At 38.2% G+C, this 21717-nt stretch overlaps 1 protein-coding gene across 4 annotated transcripts in view; it reads left to right on the top strand.

Annotated features, from left to right (window-relative positions):
- The window catches only part of MYOF (myoferlin), a 143197-nt gene that overhangs the window by 109604 nt on the left and 11876 nt on the right, over nucleotides 1-21717 (top strand). For 3 of the 4 annotated variants that reach the window (XM_072625447.1, XM_072625459.1, XM_072625436.1), the window contains 13 exons: nucleotides 1211-1372; nucleotides 4509-4674; nucleotides 6270-6346; nucleotides 10737-10748; nucleotides 12323-12421; nucleotides 12952-13077; nucleotides 14264-14419; nucleotides 15241-15332; nucleotides 15759-15929; nucleotides 16893-17041; nucleotides 18282-18421; nucleotides 18807-18895; nucleotides 18984-19079. In XM_072625447.1, the coding sequence (XP_072481548.1) occupies nucleotides 1211-1372; nucleotides 4509-4674; nucleotides 6270-6346; nucleotides 10737-10748; nucleotides 12323-12421; nucleotides 12952-13077; nucleotides 14264-14419; nucleotides 15241-15332; nucleotides 15759-15929; nucleotides 16893-17041; nucleotides 18282-18421; nucleotides 18807-18895; nucleotides 18984-19079 (1535 nt within the window). The remainder of the gene's footprint in view (nucleotides 1-1210; nucleotides 1373-4508; nucleotides 4675-6269; nucleotides 6347-10736; nucleotides 10749-12322; nucleotides 12422-12951; nucleotides 13078-14263; nucleotides 14420-15240; nucleotides 15333-15758; nucleotides 15930-16892; nucleotides 17042-18281; nucleotides 18422-18806; nucleotides 18896-18983; nucleotides 19080-21717) is intronic. The other variant, XM_072625453.1, reaches the window with a different exon arrangement.

The following is a 21717-nucleotide window of genomic DNA, read 5'->3' as shown; positions in this document are numbered from 1 at the left end:
CGTAGTTGGAGTTCCATCTCTGCCCAACTGTGTGACATTCAGCAAATTACTTGACTTCTCTATGGCTGTATTTTCTTCTAATGTAAAGTAACAGGGTTAGATTAGATGACCTCTAAGATCTCTTCCAGGATTCAATATATGGATTTCTGATTTAAAGAAAACCATTGAGAAGACCTGTGCAAAATGGGAAGGCATTGAGAAGTGGCAATTTGTACTGGGGAGGGAGGGGGTAAGAAGAGGTAAAGGTACCCTTGTTGATATAAGTTAAGGATCCATCAAGGTATTGAAGAAAAAAATGCTTCATTACACACCAGCTATGTATACAGTGTCATATGGTTAGGGAATGAGCAGCTGTCTGGGTATTATAGGTAATCTGTGAATGGAATCTTCTACAAGGCTGACGAGTAGCTAGATCATTTTCTCATAGACATAGAGTGTGCTGAACAGTCCAAAATGATAGTAGGAAAATAGAAAAAGGTGAGAAATGCTCATGTCAGCACATCTGGGTGGTGGAGGCAGAAGGAGGGAAAATAGAAGGAATGGGAAGAAAACGTTGCAGTATCACAGTGGCAATAACATTATCGGTCACGAAAGCCATCCTGTGCTGATGTGTTTGCTGAATCAAGTGGCTTGGAGTGACCCCTTCTGATATACTTGCCAGGGGCTAACAATCCTTTACCCTGAGCCAAGCAGTTCTGACGTAACTATTCCAGAACCCTTTCTCAAAGATCAATTCATATAACTGTGACTCATGGGATCAAAGAATTAAGAATTAGGAAGCCCTTAGGAAACATTTAGTCCAATTGATTGCCTCAGGATACAATTAAGATCCAGAAAGGGGAAGTGACTTGCCCAGTGACATACAGCTAATTAGTGTCAAAGCCAGGGCTAGAACTCACATCTTCTGACTCCTAGACCAAATGTTCTTTCTACAGCCCCAGGCTATCGCTTAAAGTCCAAGAAAAATGTCCTTCCTTAAACAGAAAGCACAGGATTTGGGGGAAAGGGAAAGGGTCATCTTCTGTGCTATTATTTCTTAAAATATTTTCACAGGCATTTTGAAGATATCTAGGCAGAAATCAGGCCTAAAGAATTCCCGGTTTATAAATAACTCATTCTTGGAATGCTTTTTCCTTGTGAATGTTGTGCTTGGCATGCTGACTTTCCTTCATTCCCTTAACAATTTTCTTCTTCTTTTTCTTCATTGTAGATTCTAGCTTGGGGCTTAAGAAACATGAAAAATTACCAGATGGCTTCTGTGACTTCCCCAAGTCTCATCGTAGAGTGCGGAGGGGAAAGGGTAGAATCGGCAGTGATCAAAAACCTTAAGAAGACTCCCAACTTCCCAAGTTCTGTTCTCTTCATGAAAGTGGTGCTGTATCAACTCTCCTCCCAGCCCCCAAACTGAGATGTTCAATGTGTTAATAGTTAAATTACATTAAATGTGGAAGTACATATATACTGAATAGGTGAAGGATGTAGGGTGAAGGATAGCTTAAGAGTTGGTTGGCTTTTCCTGCCTCTGACACATATTAGATGCATAACCCCAGGCAAGTCATTGAACCTCTTCGTACCTGGGAAATATTCTAAGACTACGAGTTGCAAAGAAGGTAACACTATTCTGCATTGGAAGAGGAAGTTTCTTCTAAGAAACTAATAAGTTTCTCCCTAAGAACTCCCTACACTGTTGAAATCACAGGTCTAGTGTAAAAAAATTTTGGGGAAAGATCTACCATTTTATCAACTTTGGGAAGCCTGATATAATTAAGGACACATATTACACTGGAACACCCTCCAGCAACACAGATCACAACCTGTCTGTGTCTTAGATAAGGTCCTGGGAGTTACCTGAGCCATCCAGATAATAAATGACTTGCCCAGGGTCACACAGATAGAAACTGTCAGAGGCTGGATTTAATCCCAGATCTTTTGGACTCTAAGTCCAGAAATCTATCCACTATGTTTGGCTGCCTCACATATACTAAATGTAATGTACATTATATATGCAAATATGTGAATTTAGTTATGTGGATACACACATACATGCACATACATGTGCATGGGCACACACACATACATACACAAAGAATTTTGACATTAAGCGGCAAATAGAAAAGCTGTTGAACAATGTCTTTTTAATCTAAGGTTGTCAAAATGATCCAACTACACAGATGGAAGTTCCTTAGATAAAGATGTAACAAAAGACAATAGTAATATAATTGCTAACAGATATGTTTTGTGTGTGCATGTGTATATACATATATAATGTGTGTGCATGTATATTTATATATACATACATACACACTATATATGTATATATATAGTGCTTTAAGATTTAAAGCACTTACCTGTATTATTGCATGATCAAATGTCTCCATTGGCGTGGTGGTGCTTAGGAATAATAACTATGTGGCCCTTTCTGCTTTTTCAGCTCTTTAGCTATCAGCTAAATACCACCTTTCCTTAGTTCTTAGTTGCCCTCATGGACTCATAAATATCTGTCATTTCATTAGAGACTCACAATAAGCCTAGGAGATAGACCAGGCAGAAATAAGGATTTCCATTTTATGGATGAGAAAACCAAACTTTAGAGATGTTAAGGATTTCATAACCCAGCAGGCGGCTGTTTTTTGTTTTTATTCCAATTCACATTGCTTTTATCTAGAGTAGGAACAATTAATTCCACTGGAGTAATTAATATCCACTTTACCTGAGGGATTTCCTCTCCAGTTGAGGAGCAGGGCACAGGAAATGCTGAGTGACAATGCTAATAGTCATTGGATCTAGAGAAGATGGCGAAGCTTTGACAAGCCTTTCCTTCCACCTGGTTCCTGGTACCCTGCTTCCAGGATGTCCTAGGGCAGCTGCCCTACTTTTCCCATGGGAATTACACCAAGGTCATAAGAAATGATATGGATTAGCTCCAGTTCAAAGTGTACGATGACTATATTTAGGTTTCATCTCAGTAATCAGGACAGTCCTAACCTCAGCTTCTTTTCTGAATTTCTGCTTTGGGTACAGAGTCATGAATGTGATTCTGTCTCCAATCCAAATCCCAGCGTGACTCCCATCATGCTTCTCCCCTGTCTCTGCTCCTTCTAGCTCCAAGGACATGTCCGCTTCCAATTTTCAATTTGATCAGAGGTTGGAGGCCAGAAAAGCTTCAAGTTTGGGAGAGACACTTAATTTATTCCTGCTTTGTCCTCCAGTTTCTGGTTCACATATAAAGCTTAGCCTATAACTAAACCCAAGGCTAGAGCTGAGACACTACTTCTGATATTCTACTTTGTTACATATATGTCAGCATATGACTCCTCAAGCTGATTGTGCTGTATATAGTCCTATTACTTCCAGGTAGAAGATGTACATCTATTTTTGGTCCTGACCCTCTAAGACTATAAAGTTTTTAACCATTGATTCAGGGACTTTGAGGTAACAAATTCCCTTAAATGAAAGTTTCAATTGTATCTTAGCGTATTTTTGTTCACTTAGTCATTCAACCAGGCAATGAAGATTTATTAAGCACATTAATATTTACTAAGTACCTACTATGTGCCAGGCATTGCACTAAGCTCTGGAGGTACAAAAATAGGTAAAAGACAATCCCTGCCTTCAAAGAGTTCACAGTCTAATGGGGGGAAACAACAAGTAAACAAATATGTACAAATATGTACATACACAGGATAAATAGGAAATAATTAAAAGAGGAAAATACTAGAGTTAAGAGGGATTGAAAAACACTTCCTGTTTGGGATTTTAGTTGGGAGTTAAAGGAAGCCAGGGAGGTCAGTAGTCAGAGAGGAGGAAAAAGAACATTGCAAGGCATAAGTAAATGCCCAGAGCCCAAGAAACGGAGTGTCTGGCTTAGCACGGTGCCTGGCACATAGTAAAGGTGTTTAGTAAATGCTTGTTGACTTACATATGGCCCCCTCCAAGGACAACAGTTAGATCTTAAATTATTGTAGTATCTGTGTGCTGTCATCCCACTTTGCAAGTAATCGCTCAATAGAACAGGTGAATGTTACTGTCTAAAAGAATGGACTTTCTTTAGCTACTTGTCTTGTAGGGGGGAGAAACCGAGGTTGAATTCAGATCCATAATTGGTATGGGGTATCAGGGGTTATGTTCCAAGGTACTGAAGTCTAGAGGGCAATAATAGCCCTTGCATGCCTTCAGCACCATGGAAACTACTGAGCTTAGAACCTATTTAGTCAAAATAGGAAGCTAGTGGTAGCACCTTTTCCCCAAACCAACCCTTTCTACTGCAGCAAATTGTTCTTTCTGTGTCTCAAGATCTTCACTGATAGGGGCTTGTGTCCCATTGTTTCTGCTTCCTCTTCAACTGAATTCACCTTAAAATGTTGATTTGAGCATTTTTGGGTGAAGTTGTCCCTAAGTATGAAAAATGCTAATTATAGCTCTGGTTAGATCAGTAGATTTTTGTACTTATTTTCAAAGCCTTTAGAGTTATCCTAAATCAAAGTAATAAAACTCTTTTGACCTCACAGCTCTTACCCAAGGAAGAGTTGTACACACCACCACTGGTCATTAAAGTGATCGACCACAGACAATTTGGGCGGAAACCCGTTGTGGGCCAGTGCACCATCGACCTTCTTGAACAGTTTCGTTGTGACCCTTATGCATTTAAGGAAGATGTTGCACCCCAGTTAAAAGGTAAAAATCAATAGTATTTTAGGTTCGTGTCAAGTCTTTCTTCCAGGAACCTCAGAGGCTATACAGGCTTTTTCCTATTTGCCAATCAAAATTTCTGACTAGGGAGACAGGGAAGGAGAAAGCTTTGTTATCCCCCCTCATGGATGGGGAAGCATGTAGAAGCTAATTGATTTGTACATAGCCACACAGCTTGTCAGTAGCAGGGGGTCAGAGGTCTTCTTCTAGGCAACTTTACCTCTAATTGCTTCCGCTCTTTTCTAAAGAAAGTGGAATCGCAAACTGATGGAGAGAATTCTTAGAGCTATGGGATCATGACACCACTGAAGTAACAAGGTATAGGATTTTGTGCCTTGAAGAAATTTGATTCTGTACGTTGAAGGGACCTTGTTGCATGGAAAGCAATGTGATGACACAGTAGAAAGAATGATGCACTTGGAGTTAGGAGAGATCTTCGTTCGGTCTTTCTTTGACACTTATTAACCTTATGACTCAGGACAAGCCACCTAGTACCTTTGAGTACTGAAGTGGCTAGATGGCTCTATAGTGCACAGAGCATGGACCTAGAGTCAGGAAGACCTGAGTTCAAATCCAACTCTTCACACTTAGTAGCCATAAGACCCTGGGCAAGTCACTTAACTTCTGACTGCCTCAATTTCCTCAATTATACAATGGGGAAAATAATAATAGCTATCTCCCAAGGTTGTGTAAAGATAAAATGAGACACTATAAAGTGCTTTACAAATCTTAAAGCACTATGTAAGTACTAGCTATTATTAAGTCTCAGTTTATTCTTTTGTCAAATGAGGATAATAATGCTCTCAGTATTTATCTTAAATGGTTGTAAAGCTCAGATAAGATATCGTATGTGAAGCAAAATGACTATAAGTATCAGCTCTTCTTATTCATCTGACAAGCATTTATTAAGTACTTACTATGTGCCAATGTGAAGGCTACAAAGACAAAACCAAAATTATTCCTGGCCTTCAGAGGCTTATAATTATGAAGATCTAATAAAGCATCTCCTGTTTACAAAAACAAATCAAACAGATATCAGCACAATAAATGTGCTTCCCAAGGAAGATTTTCATAATAAAACATCTTTTCTAGCCAGGAAGTGTCTTATGAATTGTTGTCATCAAGAGTTAAAATTATTTGTAATTTGTTTCTGATGCCATTAAATCATGGCTACAATTGGAACCATTCTTAATGCTTTATTATGTACTCATAAGATTGGTGAAAAGATATGAAATGAGAAGTGTGCAAGGGAGGAAGTGAATAAATAGCAGAGAAGCCTCTGGGGAGCCCAGTCAGGGGGAAAATGGAGCCCTGAATGTACCTGTTGGAGTTCAAAATTAACAATGACCTGGCATTAAAAAGATCATCATGCCTGAACACATATTTCCTGAAGCATTATGGGAACCATGTCCTAGCTGCCAGATTTCCCCATTTCTCTTGAGAGTAGCACTATCCTTCTGGTCTCCCCAGGATGGTGACTTCCAAGCCATCCTTCCCTTTCCTCTTCCTCTCTGCCCACCATACTTTTTAATCTGCTGACTACTATTGATTCCATCTCTATAACATAAATTGCTTTTCAGCTTCTATTTTGTCTGCCCCACCTCCCCGGGATGTGATTATTGAAGTAGAAGACTCAAAGCCATTACTCCCATCTAAGGTAAGCATCAGCATTGGTCATTTTATGATTAGGTTTTGCTTGATCAATGCCAAAAGAATTGATTGTCAGGCAAACAGCCACTTGATCACGCTTGTGAAAAATGAAATCAGTTTTTTGAGAATCATGTAAGTTAAAAAAAAAGAGCAAAAAATTTCCAACCAGATGTGTTATTAGCACTGGGTAAACAACCTTAGTAGATAGCATCAAAAAGTCATGAATGTGCCATCGCTAGGGATATCAGATGATCTTTTGTTGGAAATATTTGTTAAACTGAGTTGTTAAATTGATTTTGAATGTTTGAGAAGGGATTCATGAATCAAGTAGAAGATCAAATGAGAAACTTTTTTCATTTCCTTCCAATGGTCTATGATAGGAGTTGGTAAACTATACTGAGGCAAGCTAAGAGTAGGTTTTACATTTTTAAAGAAAGTGTTATTCTATTTAAAAATGTAAAATCCACTCATAGCTCAATGTCCATACAAAAAAGAATTTGGCTTGCAGGCTATGGTTTGCCAATCCAGTCTATGATAGTTTGTTTTATGAAAAAAATGTAACAAGGAAAAACTATACTGATAACTGTGCTGCATGCCAAAATTGTTTTGTATCTGTGTGTGAGACAGACATGTTGCTATTTTTAAAATTAATATATTTGGTGATTTTATATGTCATATTGAGGTCAGCTAGGTGGCTCAGTGGATAGAGTGCCAGGCCTAGAGTCATGAGGACTCATCTTCCTGAGTTCAAATCTAGCCTCAGACTCTAACTAGCTGGGTGACCCTGGACAAGTCACTTAACCCTGTTTGCCTCAGTTTCCTCATCTGTAAAATGACCTGGAGAAGAAAGTGGCAAACTACTCTAGTATCTTTGCCAAGAAAACCCCCAATGAGGTCATGAAGAGTTGAACATGACTGAAATGACTAAACAATAATAACAAAAAAATCATCCTGGACTATAACATTCACCAAGATTTTTAAAGTGAAACAATGAGGAGATAATGTTAAAACAAGGCTCCCATGTGTTATTCACTTGGCCCTGCCAAAATCATTTCTACTAGTTCTAGAAGATGAAAAGGAAAAGCAAAACTCATATTTTGTTTCTACCCAGAAAATATAAGGCAAAAAATTATCTTTGTTGTGCAGAAATGTTCTGGGGGAAGGTCTCATCTATAATGAACAAAATGTATATCTTATATTTAAGAAAAATATATGGATCAGTAAAAAATATTCACATTCAAAAAAGTATTAAAATGTACATTTGAGAAAAAATTTGAGCAAGCACTCTAAAAATGCATAGAGTACCTACACACACACACACACACACATGCACACACACGCACACATACACACACACACACACACACACACATACATACACACTGTTTTCCTATCTAAAGTATTTTAGCAATCTCACCAGAACAAACTACATTTATACTACATTTATTTATCCCTAACTAGACATTCTACAGAACCACCAAAGGAAAGGGCAAGTCAGCCATCTTAGAGCAAAAGCTGAACTGTCAGGGTCCATAGTATCCCCGAAACATGCCTGGGCAGAGGAGCTGTGGGGGAACAGTCCTATAGTTTTATCACTCTTCTTATCCTGAGATTTTATCGCAGGAGTGGAGAAGGTTGTCTTCAGTCCTGTGCCATAGTTGTAATTTACCACAGTTTTGCCTCCTCCATTGTTAACCAAGTAGTTATCAAGTGCTCTCATGGTCAGAGCTATAGGGAACTCAGAAGAAGTAATAAGACACATTTCCATCAATGTTCCCTTTCAAATTTCTTTTTTAGTTGTGGGCGTATTGACCAGGCTAGTGGAGCAATAAACTACAAAAATTGAGTATGTATCAATCAATCAAGTGACAAATGTTTGTTAAGCATCTACTATGTGACTGGCCCTGGAGAATGAACAGAATTTATAGTGTTATAAATTTGGGAAGACTGATGCTGGGGAAGCCATCAGTTTCTCACGCCTTAGTGTGAATTAGTTTAATCAGGCTGCTTTTCTAACACCTGCCTGAGACTCGACGAGGAAGTAGCAATTTTGATAGACCAAAAAGCAACAGGTGTGAGAAGCCATCTCTAAAAATAATCATGACAGTTTAAAAATAACAGCTACTAACCTGATTTTAGGCAAGAGGATCTTAATCCCAAATTTACCACATGACTTTAGGAAAACATTTAACCTTTCTGAGTCTTAGTTTGCTTATCTGTAAAATGGAAGGAATTTAACTAGTTAACTGTTAAACAGATGATCTGGAGGGTCCCTTCTAGCCCTCACCTTTGCAAGATGATAGCTATAAGTATCTAGTTGGTCTTTACTCCCTGTCAAATGAACTGAGGGAAACTTTGTTGGCTGATGTTCTACTGTTCTATATGACCACACATTCAGTTCAGGGGACCACAGTCTGTCTTTGTGTTCTGGGTAAGCAGAAGAAGCTTCCCTCCTCCTTCAACCCATAGACTTGAAGCCAATGATAGAGCTCATCAGGCTGGTAGTCTCTGAACTGACATTTTAAAAAATGGGCTGAGGATGGGGTGGGAAGAGGTATTGAGTCTTTCAGAGAACTGGGCTTCCAAAGTGCCAGTCCAATGATTGAACTGGACTCCAGAATGGAAGACTCAGTTATTACCTTCCCATTTTTAGTGCTTAAGCAGCCTGTCCACAGCAATCAGCAAAATGGCTTCTTCGAGAACAGTGCATGTATGTATGCTAAGAAAATGCATGAAGCTGACTGGGACAGGTGGGGCCTTGGGCTAAGGTTCTCCTTTGGAGGGGTTTTCCTATAGGGAGATTTTTGTTCTAAAAGGTGCTTTTTAAATTAATATGGTTGGTGATCTATGAATAAGGGAAACTCCTATTTCTTGCAACACATTTATTCTTTCCACAGATATATGATTGGCTGTGGTCAAACTAAGCACTTACCTTGCTATTGTACATAAGCTGGTGTCCAATACCGCTCACATGTGACTTAAGCAAATGAGTGAATACTGGTACTCTAAAGCAACAAGAATAATTGGGGGTAGTGTTTTTTCAATGTTTTCATTAAAATAATGGATTTGTACTGTGGAAAAGTAATTGTGAGCTGTATCAATAAACTAATGATGAACTGAATTTAGTGAACCTATTCAGAATGAAATCCAGAGAAAACAATCTTTTTCTCCAAAATCTATCATGATTTAATTATAAATGACTTCTATACATTTCTTAAAAATATTTTTATCATTTCTCTATCACTATTCCTTCTTCCTTATTTCTGTCCTTCCTTCTCTCCTTCCCTGTCTTTCTCCCATCTTTCCTTCCTTTCTTTTTTCTTCCTTTCTTCCCTCTTTGCCTTCCTTAGTCCCTCTCTCTCTCTTCTTCCCTATCTTCCTTCTTTCCCTCTTTCCTTCCTTCCTTCTTATTTTTGCTATTAGTGCAAGGCAAAACAAAATTTGAAAGCTAAACCTAGGAAAGCCTAAAAAAGATTCCCATAGCAAAAATACATGTTCTGTCCCGATGTCTTGATCAATATCTGGTGGCACCTAGAAGCTTTTCTCCCCTAACATCAGAAGTTAGCTTGAAGTTGAGATTTCAGGAATGGGAAGAGGAAGAGTCTTTCTCCATCCTGTTCCTCAAAAGACTTAGTGCCCTTATTGCACTGTTTGCAAAGGGCAGAACCAGGTCACAGTATCCCAGTTATCCTGTCTCTCATCTCCCAGATGTGCTCTGTGAAAAAGATTCCATTCTTAGAGAGAAGTAAAGTGAAGGAATGTGGCCGTATGGGGAAAAAACTTGCCAGGGTTAGCAGCTTCTTGGAAATGTGAACATCTATTCAAGATCACAAAAATACCCCTGTGAGACAGCATGAGAATGAGGAGAGAGGCAAAAGCAAACAGAAAACAGACCCCAAAAAGCAGACAAGAAAGGCAAGGCAGTCACGCTTGGATCAGCAAAGAGACAGGAGAGGTTTTGAAAGAGCAAAGAATACAATCTTTTAGCAAAACCTTTTAGTAATCAAACTCAATCAAAGGGCTAGGGATTGGGTCAAAGGAAAAAGAGGCCTGAACTAATCTTTTTTTTTTCATTATATGGACATTGTCTGGGCAGATGCTTTAATACTGTATATATAACTCTCTTAAAATTTGATACAGATTCTTATAAACTTTTCATTTCACTGTGGGAATAATTCTGGTGCAATTTCTAGAGTGGTATAAAATAAAGAGCTACATTCTGAGATCATCTAGGGCTAAATGATTCAAAAGAATCCACTCAGATATGCTGGGAATATTAATCCTTGAATGACAAGCAAATATTCACCTTTTTTTTTAATCCAACGCTCTCCATATCTTCATCCTCATGTCATTTGTGTGGGTCGCTCTCCTGCTGTTGCACACATGTTGATGATCAGCTAGCTGAAAAGGTAATTCCTACCTACCTCATCTGTATTTTTTAGTCATCTAGTGTCTGTTTGTCGTTGCTATGTGATGGAAGAACTTTTAAACCAGGGACTGGGTCAAGTAGGTCATGGACCACACACAAATGTGAAACCTTCTGTTCTAGGTTCTCGATTCTTATTATTTCCTGACAATTGCAGATGCTGAGGGGCAAGTTGCATTCAGCAATATCACCCCATGTGGTCCATGCTCTAGTAGGTGACACTAAGCAATGGGTAGATCCATTGGGGAACTATCCTTTCTTTTTTGATTGTTCTTACATTTATTTTTATACCTTTTTAAAAAATACAGCCATTTCTTTTCAAATTAATTTTTTTAAATTAACAAACATTTGTTTTCTCCTCCTTCCCATTGAGGAAAAACAAAAACAAAATCTTTGTAATAAATATGCACAATCAAACAAAACAAATTCTCTCATTGGCCTTGTCCAAAAGATGCTGTGTGTTTAGTCCATCACCTCCCCACAATAACACCATCATTGTAAAAAAAACACCCCCAAAAAACCACCATAACTTTGAAAGACTTAAGAACTCTAAACACGGTCATTTTTTTATATGTCTCCATGACAACAAAGAAAAATAACTCTTAAAAAGCAACCACATTTAGCGATATATGACATTTCCTCACCCCAGTGCCTCCTCCATCCACTGAGAAGAGGGACATTTTTTATCCTCTTCTCTAGAACCAATATTGAATTTTGCATTTGAATTAATATATTTATTGTAGTTCTAAGTCTCTGACCCTATGAAATATCAAATCAATAGGATGAAAAATTAGTAAAACAAACCTGGTGGCACCTGTAAGATGTGATCTAATCAGTTACAGGACAACTCCCTGGGTATTGGGGTCACTAAAATTGCTCAATAGTTCACTGACTACCTGATCCAATTAGAAGCTCTTTAATGTTTGAGTCACACATGTAGGCATGTCCCAAATGATATTATTTTTTACCAAAACTGCAAGTTATAAATGCCCATTTATGATACGTATAAGATGGTGTGGTCTTGGAGTTAGAAAGATCTGGGTTCCAATTCTACCTTTGACATTTATTAGCTGTATGACTAGGGATAAATCCCAACCCTCTGAGCCTCAGTTTCTTTATCCATAAAATGGGGATAATAATGCCACCTACTTCACAGGATTGTTGTAGGGATCAAAAGAGATAATGTATGTAAAGCATTTTGAAATTTTTAAAGTCTGATACCATTAAGTGATAGACATGTTTTGATCTACATCACTGGCAGGAATTTCCATGCTGACAATCTCACAATCTATTCATATATTCATAGAATACGTTTTATTTGTTTGTTTTAGTGAGGTAATTGGGGTTAAGTGATTTGCTCAGGGTCACGCAACTAGTAAGTATCAAGCATCTGAGGTCAGATTTGAACTCAGTTCCTCTTAACTCTGAGGCTGATGCCCTATCCACTACCCCACCTAATTGCCCCCTCTAAGAATACGTTTTAAAAGAAGCTTATTGTATGGATTACAAATCTGAGCTACCACTCAAACCTTTCCACTTCTTGGGGATTATGTTTAGGAGGAAGAAATTGTCGACTGGTGGAGCAAATTTTATGCTTCCATTGGAGAACCTGAAAAATGTGGACAATACATTCAGAAGGGATATGCCAGACTAAAGGTAACTTGAAGATTATTCCTGCAGACAGCCTTGTGATTTAGGGAGAAAAGAGGGGTCATACTTTGGTCAAACAGAAATGGGTAAATGGTCCCATTAAAATTGAAGAGAATGTCCATTAGTCCAACTGTAGGTGTTGATCCAGAATGGGTCCTATGCTGGACCAAGCAATAGTCTGAATGTTTGTGGTGTCAGAGTCACAATCCATGGTGAATGGTGGCATCATTGATAGAGAGAATTCAGAAAGAGGTGACAGATTTAATATGAAGATGATGGGTTGTATTTTGCATATTTTGAGCAAGAACCACTATGGGATATCAAAGTGGGTTCTTTAACAGGCAATTGGAGCTGTGAAGCATAGGTGTGTTCATGTGCTGGTTTAAGGGTGTTTGAGAGTGAGGATCTTGGAGTACAGTGGACTCCATTCTTCTAAAACCTTTCAGGACTCTATTTAGACTAAATGGTTCTACATAAGACCTATGGATCACTATGGTTCTCTTTCAACAAACAATTGACTGTTGATTAATTTTCAGGTATATAACTGTGAACTAGAGAATGTACCAGAGTTTAAGGGTCTGACAGACTTCTCGGATACATTTAAACTGTACAGAGGGAAGTCTGATGAGAATGATGATCCTTCAGTGGTGGGAGAGTTTAAGGTAAGCAAAATGGCTGAACTGATCCTCTTTGGGCACAATGCTGACTTAAAGATTTCTCCTTTTCCTTTAAGATGCAGAAGAAAGTACCTTACATGCTTTGGGACACCTGAGTGCTTCTGTAACTAATGTCTCCTTTGTGTAGAGTTGTCAGGTCATTTTATGGTTTCGTAACTGACCCTTGTCTGAACTAGGTGTACTGTCAGCTAAATAAAATCTACAATTTTAGAGGGCTTTTCACAAGTTTGATTGGGTCACTGCCAGTGACTTTGCAGTAAGACATTTAAGCAGTTGGACTGACAGATGGCTTTGAACCAGAACTAAATTTTGGCTCTGAACCAAGGATATTGAAAAGAACAACTTTAGCAAAAGTAATATTAAAAAAATTATTTTATGCCCTTTAAATAACAAAAGCATTCATCTGTAATGATTTAAATTTTTAAAAGTAATTTCAATTTTCAAGATATCTAAAACAGTATATTAATTACTCCCACTATGTTCCCTTTCATTTTCTTTGTTTATCCTTCCTTTCTGTGACTGCATATAATAATCCCTTTACCTCTTGAGGTGGGTGGCCTTTTACTGACTTTCCCATCATGCTTTCAATTAGGACAATTCTTTTTTTTCCATCCTGATTCCAAGGTAAATTTAGGGTGGTAGCTCTTTCCCAACAGTAATCTCTAGATCATAAGACCATGGTAACTCCAGGGCTTTATCTACTGCACCACCTGGCTGCTTCAATAAGAATAGTAATAATCATAAACCCTTCCTATTTAAGTACGTTTAAGGGAGATTATGCAGCCAAAGTCATGGCTCTGATATATACAGGTTTTGTGACCCACCCCTGGATGAGTTCCTTACTCAATCTCTCAATACCTTTTAGACTATAAATTGCAGAAGAGAGGCAAATCTACTGGTGTCTGGGAAGTTTCCTCATTGAGAGTTCCCTGCAGAATGAAATGACAAATCCAGTCCCCCTTTCCTCCCAAATGTATCTGACATACAGCATCTGTTGATTATACTCTAAAAGATGAAACCTAACAAAGCCTGCTATATCAAAGCACATTTTCATGACTGCAACCTCAAGCCTTTCTCAGGAGATGAGCATAGCCCAAATAGCCCAAATAGCATAAAGACTGTGTTGCTAATCGTGCATCTTGTGTTTCTGTGTGTGTTGTGTGTGTTACAGGGTTCCTTTAGAATCTATCCATTGTCTGATGATCCAAATGTACCTGCTCCTCCCAGGCAGTTTCGGCAATTACCCGACAGTATCCCACAGGAATGCATAGTGAGGATTTATATCATCAGAGGTTTAGATCTCCAGCCTCAGGATAACAATGGCCTGGTGAGACTTTTGTTTTGAACATGTCAAGAAGCCATCTTGGATACAAAAAAGTTACTCATGGTTTGATACAGTAACTGTTTAATAAAATAGTTTGTCTTTTCTTTTCCGGCATCTGTTATTTCCTAAGATGAAAGAACTAGAGCAGCATCATTTATACACCAAAACTGGGTCTAGAATTACACAAGATTTAAGCTAGAAAGGGTCTTATAGCTCATCCTATCCCAGAGCCATAACTAGGACATCTTTCATAGGCACAGCCACAACTGGCCCTTGGAGAGGGGTTGGTAAGGTAGCAGGGATATGGGGATGCCGGGTTCTGGATCACTGAAGGGAGGAAATACTATCTCCTCATTCCCCCATTTAACACGTGAGACCAAACTCCTGGTTGTCCTGCCCTAGTTGTGGCTCCACATAGTCCAACTCCCTCGTTGTAGAAATGAGGAAAACTGCGACCCAGAGAGATCAGACAATTTACTTAAGATCATATGGCTGATTAGAGGCAGAGCAGGGACTAGAACTCAGGTCTCTTAACTCTAAACTACCAGTCTAGTGGCTTTTCTACCGCTCAGTGCTCCCTTGACAATAAAATAATGACAATAAAATAACATGGAGGCTGTACCAAGACATTAAAATAATTTAGACAAAACATCTGTCAAATCTTTGTTTAAAATACAGATGAAACAACTAGTTGATTAGTTCTCATTCTTAATCAGCTCTTTTAGTGTTACATAAATGGTAAGAACGACTGAGTATTATACCACCAAAATTAGTATAAAATAGCAAGGTACCATCCAATAACATCTCATTTATTTTCCCAACAGTGTGACCCTTATATAAAAATATCCCTGAGTAAAAAAGTCATTGAAGATCGAGACCACTACATTCCAAATACACTCAACCCAATATTTGGAAGGTAATATAAAATTTCTTTAAGTATGGAGACTGATATATCCTGCTTCTAGCTATATACTATATATATATATATGTATATATATATACTATAAATTTATATATTATATTATAGTATACATATTTATACATATAAAACTTCTGTTCCTCTTTGTGCTATATTATCAGTGGATTAATACAACAACATTTTAGATTTATCATTGTCTATCATTCACTATATAAGTATAGCTCTGATTTTGTTGTTGAGAGTGCTAAGCCAAAATCCACTAAGCTGTGAGCTCCTTGAGGGCAGGAACTCTCTTCTTACCTTTCTTTGTATCCCTAGTGCTTAGTATAGTGCCTAGAACACAGTAGGTGCTAAACGTTTATTGACTGAGTAATCTACGAAATGCCTGGCAGACAAATGTTGATCATGCATTTGCTCTTTTAGGATGTATGAGCTGAGCTGCTTCTTACCTCAAGAAAAAGACCTGAAAATTTCTGTCTATGATTATGACACTCTTACTCGTGATGAAAAAGTAGGAGAAACTATTATTGATTTAGAGAATCGCTTCCTTTCCCGATTCGGGTCCAATTGTGGCATAGCAGAGCAGTATTGCACGTAAGTTCCATAAGCCATGAAGCTCAGTTCTTTTCTTTTGTAAAGGATATTTATATCAGAAAAGCATTTACAATTCTCCTTCAACCCTTCCCTGAGCCATAACATGGTTGAGTTGGGATGTAGCTACTCTGTTTGGGTATCTTAGTAGTACTTCTTCCAAATATACATTACTTTCAATCATTAAGTACCTCGGTAAGTCTACACTCAAAACTTCCAGATTGTGAAAGTTGTGAATTTTTAATATGGCAAAGGGAGAATCTTCTCTTTTAATTTGAATAAATGAATTTTTTGAAATCTTTATTGGAGGGTGAAAAATTACAGAATGCCTTCCAAGTTGCAATGCATATTTTAAATTTTTGAGACACTGCATGGTGTAGTTGATACAGTGTTGGACTTTGAGGTAGCTCTTGTCTTGGACACATATTAACTGTCACTCTATGGGCAAGTGACTAGCTTCTCTAGGATTCAGCCATTTCAGTCCCATCTACTAAGTTATGGATCAGCTATGGTCTTTGGGAAGGTTAAGGATAGTTTCCGAATCACATATCCTTCATGTAATGATGTAGTCTACGTTCTTCACAGTTTTCATGCATAAAAGGGTTCTCACCACTCTGCTATGGAGTCAGCTAGGTGGTGAATTACATATAATGATGAACCTGAAGTTAGGAAGTCCTGGGTTCAAACCCTGCCTCAGGCACTTTACTGTGTGATGTTGGGCGGGTCACAATCTTTATCAGCCTCAGTTACCTAACTTACAAAAAAAGATGATAATAGTACCTATCTTCTGAGGTTATTGTGAGGATCAAATTCAATAACATTTGTAAAGTGCTTTGCAAATGTTAAAAAAAAACTGTATAAATGCTAATATTTATTACTGTCTTAGCAGATACATACATGTTGGTAATTTTAAGGAAAGTCTATGTATCAAATGTTAATCCTTGGATGGAATGTATTGTTCAACAGTTCTGGAGTCAATACTTGGCGTGATCAGCTAAAACCAACACAGTTGTTAAGCAATGTGGCCAAGTATAAGGGCTTTCCACCCCCTATTCTTTCTGAAGATGGAAATAGGCTTCGATATGGAGGGCGAGAATACAGCTTAGAAGAATTCGGTGAGTTGGATGCTATGAATTGCTTATGGCCAGCTGACTCAAATAGTCTTGTTTACCCGGCAGAATGGCCTATTACTAATGTTTTCATGAAGTATTGGAATACTAGCATATCACAAGCTAACTATGTTATATCAGAATCTGACTCCATGTGGCCATTTTGGCAGGATTGTGGTTTGACTTATGGTTATGCGATCCAAACAAAATGGACAAGAAGTTACAACATTTTGCAACAAAAGTGATATTATAACATGGTACCATACTATAAAACTTCAAAATGGAGTGCATGGCACATTGTCTTATCTTTTTTTAACATTTTATTTGTTTATTTAGATCTTTTTAAGTTTCTGTCCCTGCCTCTTTGTACTTATAGTTCTACCCCAGGCTAGCTCAGCGATCACTAAGTGATTACATTCTAATAGGGGAAATCTTCTTCTCTTCATACCTTTCCATCATCTTAGAGGTTCAGAGAGTGCATTGTTGTGGGTTAAGTTTGAATGATCGGTGTATTTCATACCTGACTGAGTGCTGAAAGCCCCAAAGATTCACAAGAAACAATTCCAGAGCTGTAGCTAGACATTTCAGTGGAGGAGTGGTTCAGACCTTTAGACACAAGATCCTGTGGGTGAAGAGGAAGGATGGAAATTTCTTAGGAAATTGCCCTGTAAGGTGAGAAACAGAGACTCCAGGCATACTCTCTTTGAATGGAAGAAATATCACAGGCATCCCCTTGCTATGGCATAGAATGAGTCCCTTGGATTATAGAGAAGGGGAAATCTTTCCTCTAGAGATTATGCTCTTTCAGCACATTCACAATCCCCTGAACCTTAAACCCCAAGGTGATGAAGTATACAAGGGATACAGTAGGGGGGTTGAGTAGGCCTTAGGAGAAGGATACAACAGAAACAGAACCCTAGGAATGGTGGCTCTAAAGGTGAGGAGAGTGACTCCCTTGTAAGATGTTGGTGCCCTGGGGAAAAACTCCGGCCCCTCCCTGTTGAGATGGTTTGGATGATTCCAGACAGAAGTATTCCCAACTTGTGAACAAGTTGTCTTCTGTTTAGGAAGGAGAAGAGGCTTTCAGCATGTTTGTAAATTTTTTCTAAGTTAAAGACTCTTAAGTGCAGCCTCATGATCTTTAAAGTTCAATACTAATTAACTCAAGCTGCTTGTTGAAATGGCAATGAAAGCTTCTAGGACGGCTTTGGTTTGCTGCCTGTTTTGATGGCATTCTCAATTACAGAGACCAACAGAAATCTGCACCAACACCTGGGACCCCCAGAGGAACGCCTTGCTCTATATGTCCTTCGGACTCAGGGACAAGTGCCTGAGCACGTGGAAACGCGGACTTTGTACAGCACCTTCCAGCCAAATATTTCACAGGTACATCATTGAATGTTGGTCAATACTGCACTTTACAACATCTATAGTAATGGTAAATCTGTGATCACATGGCTGCTTTGTATCCTGTTGAACAGAGAGGATTCTGAGTGGGAAACAGATAGGCAGATATGACACACTGATGGCATAGAACTGAAGCCAGAAATGGGTAGTAGCATCAGGGCAATATTGGGTCAATGATACAATTGTTGGGTTTTTTGTTCCATTCTAAAACATCCCTTGTAGAAAAACAATTCTGAAGGGCCAGAGAAAGAGTTTGACCCCAGTAACACAAAAAGAAAATCATACTGACCAGATCTTCTGTGATTTTTAAAAATAAAACAAAAAAGTCCTAATACCAAATAATTTTTCCCCTTTTGAATGACAGGGGAAACTTCAGATGTGGGTGGATGTTTTCCCCAAAAGTTTGGGGCCACCAGGCCCTCCTTTCAATATCACTGCCCGGAAAGCCAAGAAGTAAGTAATTCCTAGGTTACTTGAAGGCTGTGATGAGTGTCCAACTTAAGACAAGTGAGGAAATTCCTTAAAAATGTTTTCCTCTCAGGTATGTCTTGCGTGTGATCATTTGGAACACTAAAGACGTCGTTCTGGATGAGAAAAGTATCACAGGAGAAGAAATGAGTGACATCTATGTGAAAGGGTAAGTGGCCTGGAAATCTTCCTGAAAACTTTTCAGAGACATAAAGTAACACTCTTCCTCTCTTAGTGCCTTTTGTTTTTCTTATAAGGAAGGGAATAAGCATTTATTAAGTACTTACATTGTGCCAGGCACTCTGCTAATTTACAAATATTATCTCATTTGATCCTCATAACAACCCTGAGAGGTAGGTGTTATTATTGTCCTCATTTTACAGTTTGAGGAAACTGAAGCAGAGAGCATTTAAGTGACTCGCCCAGGATCATAGAGCTTGATGTTGTGGATGGTTAGGTGCCACCGTGGATAGAGGGCTGGGTTTGGAGTCAGGAAAATCTGAGTTCAAATGTGGACTCAGACACTTAGTAAATGTGTGACCCTGGACAAGTCACTTAACTCTGTTTGACTCAGTTTCTTCATCTGTAAAATGATCTGGAGAAGAAAACGACAAACCATTCCAGTATCTTCGCCAAGAAAACCCCAAAAGGGGTCACAAAGAATCAGACATGACTGAAAAACAACAACAAAACCAGATTCACACAGCTACACAATGTCTGAGGCTGGGTTTGAAGCTCAGATATTCCCAACTCCAGGACCAGAGCTCTATCCATTGTACCACCACGTCAACTGCTTTAAGACAGTGCCTAAGAGAGAACTGCCAGAAAGGTCACAAACCTTCTATAGCCTAATAGCCAAATCTTAGAAAGTTGCTTGAGGCTTAGAAAGGTTAAGTGACTTGCCAGTGGTCATATATAGTAGATAGTGACTGAGGAGGGATTTGATCCTAAGTCTTCCTAAAGGCAAGTCTAACACCATATATTTGACTATACTACCTCCATTGTGTTTGCTATTAGAGGAAAAATAAGAATGAATAGGAGAGATAAAAGAGAATATAAAACCTAGGTTATATTTATGATCAAGAACTCTTAGCATTATAAAATCCTAAACATATTCCATCATTTTTATTTGGTGTTTTTTTTCACTTATTTTCAATATATTCAGTGCATGTGTTCACACTGTGGTTTGTTTTGTCTGGATCTCATTTGATCATGGGGTCCTGTTTTTATTTTTGTCTTTAAGTGATTTTTTAACATCTTCCTTTTATGCAAACTTGAACAGATGTACTTACATTAATGGGTAAGAGCATCTTTTACCCTATCTTCTTTATACATGTGTTATGAGGAGAAGTTAATGAATACTTGTGAAGAGCAAATCTGTGAGCTTATTTAGGTTCTGCTCTATGCTTTGATAAGAGCCATTTCTTCTTTAAATTATTGACTGAGTTTGGGTCCCTGGCATGAAATGTGAGATTTGTTTCATTTATTTAAAACCTGGAAACATGGTTTCATTTGTTAATGGTCTCTAGTAAAAGAGAGACAAGAGCCAAGCACTCAAATGAACATATATATTTGTTTGTGTTCATTGTTAACAGAAAGATAATTCAGGGATTTATTCCTTTCCTGTCCATGGAAGTTATATCTACTCTTGAACAAATATTGCAAACTAGTTAATTGTCTAGTTAAAAGAAAGATACTTTTCTTTTAACAAATGAGCTTTACATAATTGCGATGTGATACTACTAATGTTTTGTCAGTGTTGTGAATGTTTAAATGGTATGGCCCAGAAAGGCATAGAAAGAAAAATCAAAAGCTGATTTATCCTAAAATGTATTTTTTTTTTTTGCTAGCTCCACCAATTTGATCATCAGGAAATTAGAAGGAAATCAAAGTATAGATTCACTTACTTTGGCCTGTTTGTTTAAAGTGTAACAGTGAAAATGCATTCATTCATTCATTTAACAAACATATCTAAGACCCTCACTATGTTCAACATTCATTTCTCACCTGGCTATACTCAGCCATGTCCTCTGCCCCAGATACCTTCCCTTCCCCCATCTTTTAGCTTCCTTTTATATTTTGTCTTCCTCCGTTAGATAGTTACTGCCCTTAAGGAGCTTATATTCTATCTTTTTAAATATTTGTTTCCCCAACACTTAGCAAGATGCCTGGTACAGAGTAGGTACTATGCTAGACTCTAGGGAAGATCCAACGATAAATAAGATAGGATCCCTCTTGTCAAGGAACTGGCAACCTTGAGTAGGTAGATAGAACATCTGTACAGAAAAATATGATTTAGAATTTGGAGAAGGGGAGACCTGACATTTAATCTGCTGTGGAAACTCCTTCCACTCTAGAAGTTGGCAAATCATCTGGAATTTATAGTCCTAGAGAATTACCTGGGGGCACGCAGATTAAATGTCTAACCTATTGGTCTGTAAGCTCCTTCAAAGCAGGAACTGTCTTTTGTCTTTCTTTGTCTTCTCAGTTTAGCATAGTGCCTGGAACATAGTAGGTTTTTTATAAATGCTTGTTGACTTGTTGACTGACTATGGCCATACATATAGTGTCAGAAGCAACATTTGAACCCAGGGCTCCCTGATTCCAACACCAACTCTCTGACACTTTTAATATTAAAATACTTTAAGTACATAAAAACAATATGCAGTTAGATGATCTTAGATACTGGAAAGATCAGTTCCAACTTGGAGATATCAAGGAAATTTTCATGGTAGTCTATGAATGAAGCCTTGAAGAAAGGAAAGAATGATAGCAGCAGTGGGTGGGGGTGGGTGGAGTTCCAGAAA

The sequence above is a fragment of the Notamacropus eugenii genome, chromosome 1 (genome assembly GCF_028372415.1).
Source record: "Notamacropus eugenii isolate mMacEug1 chromosome 1, mMacEug1.pri_v2, whole genome shotgun sequence".
Lineage (NCBI taxonomy): Eukaryota > Metazoa > Chordata > Mammalia > Diprotodontia > Macropodidae > Notamacropus > Notamacropus eugenii.
The sequence above is the reverse complement of the archived record's forward strand: the minus strand, read 5'-3'. Positions and strand labels throughout refer to the sequence as shown.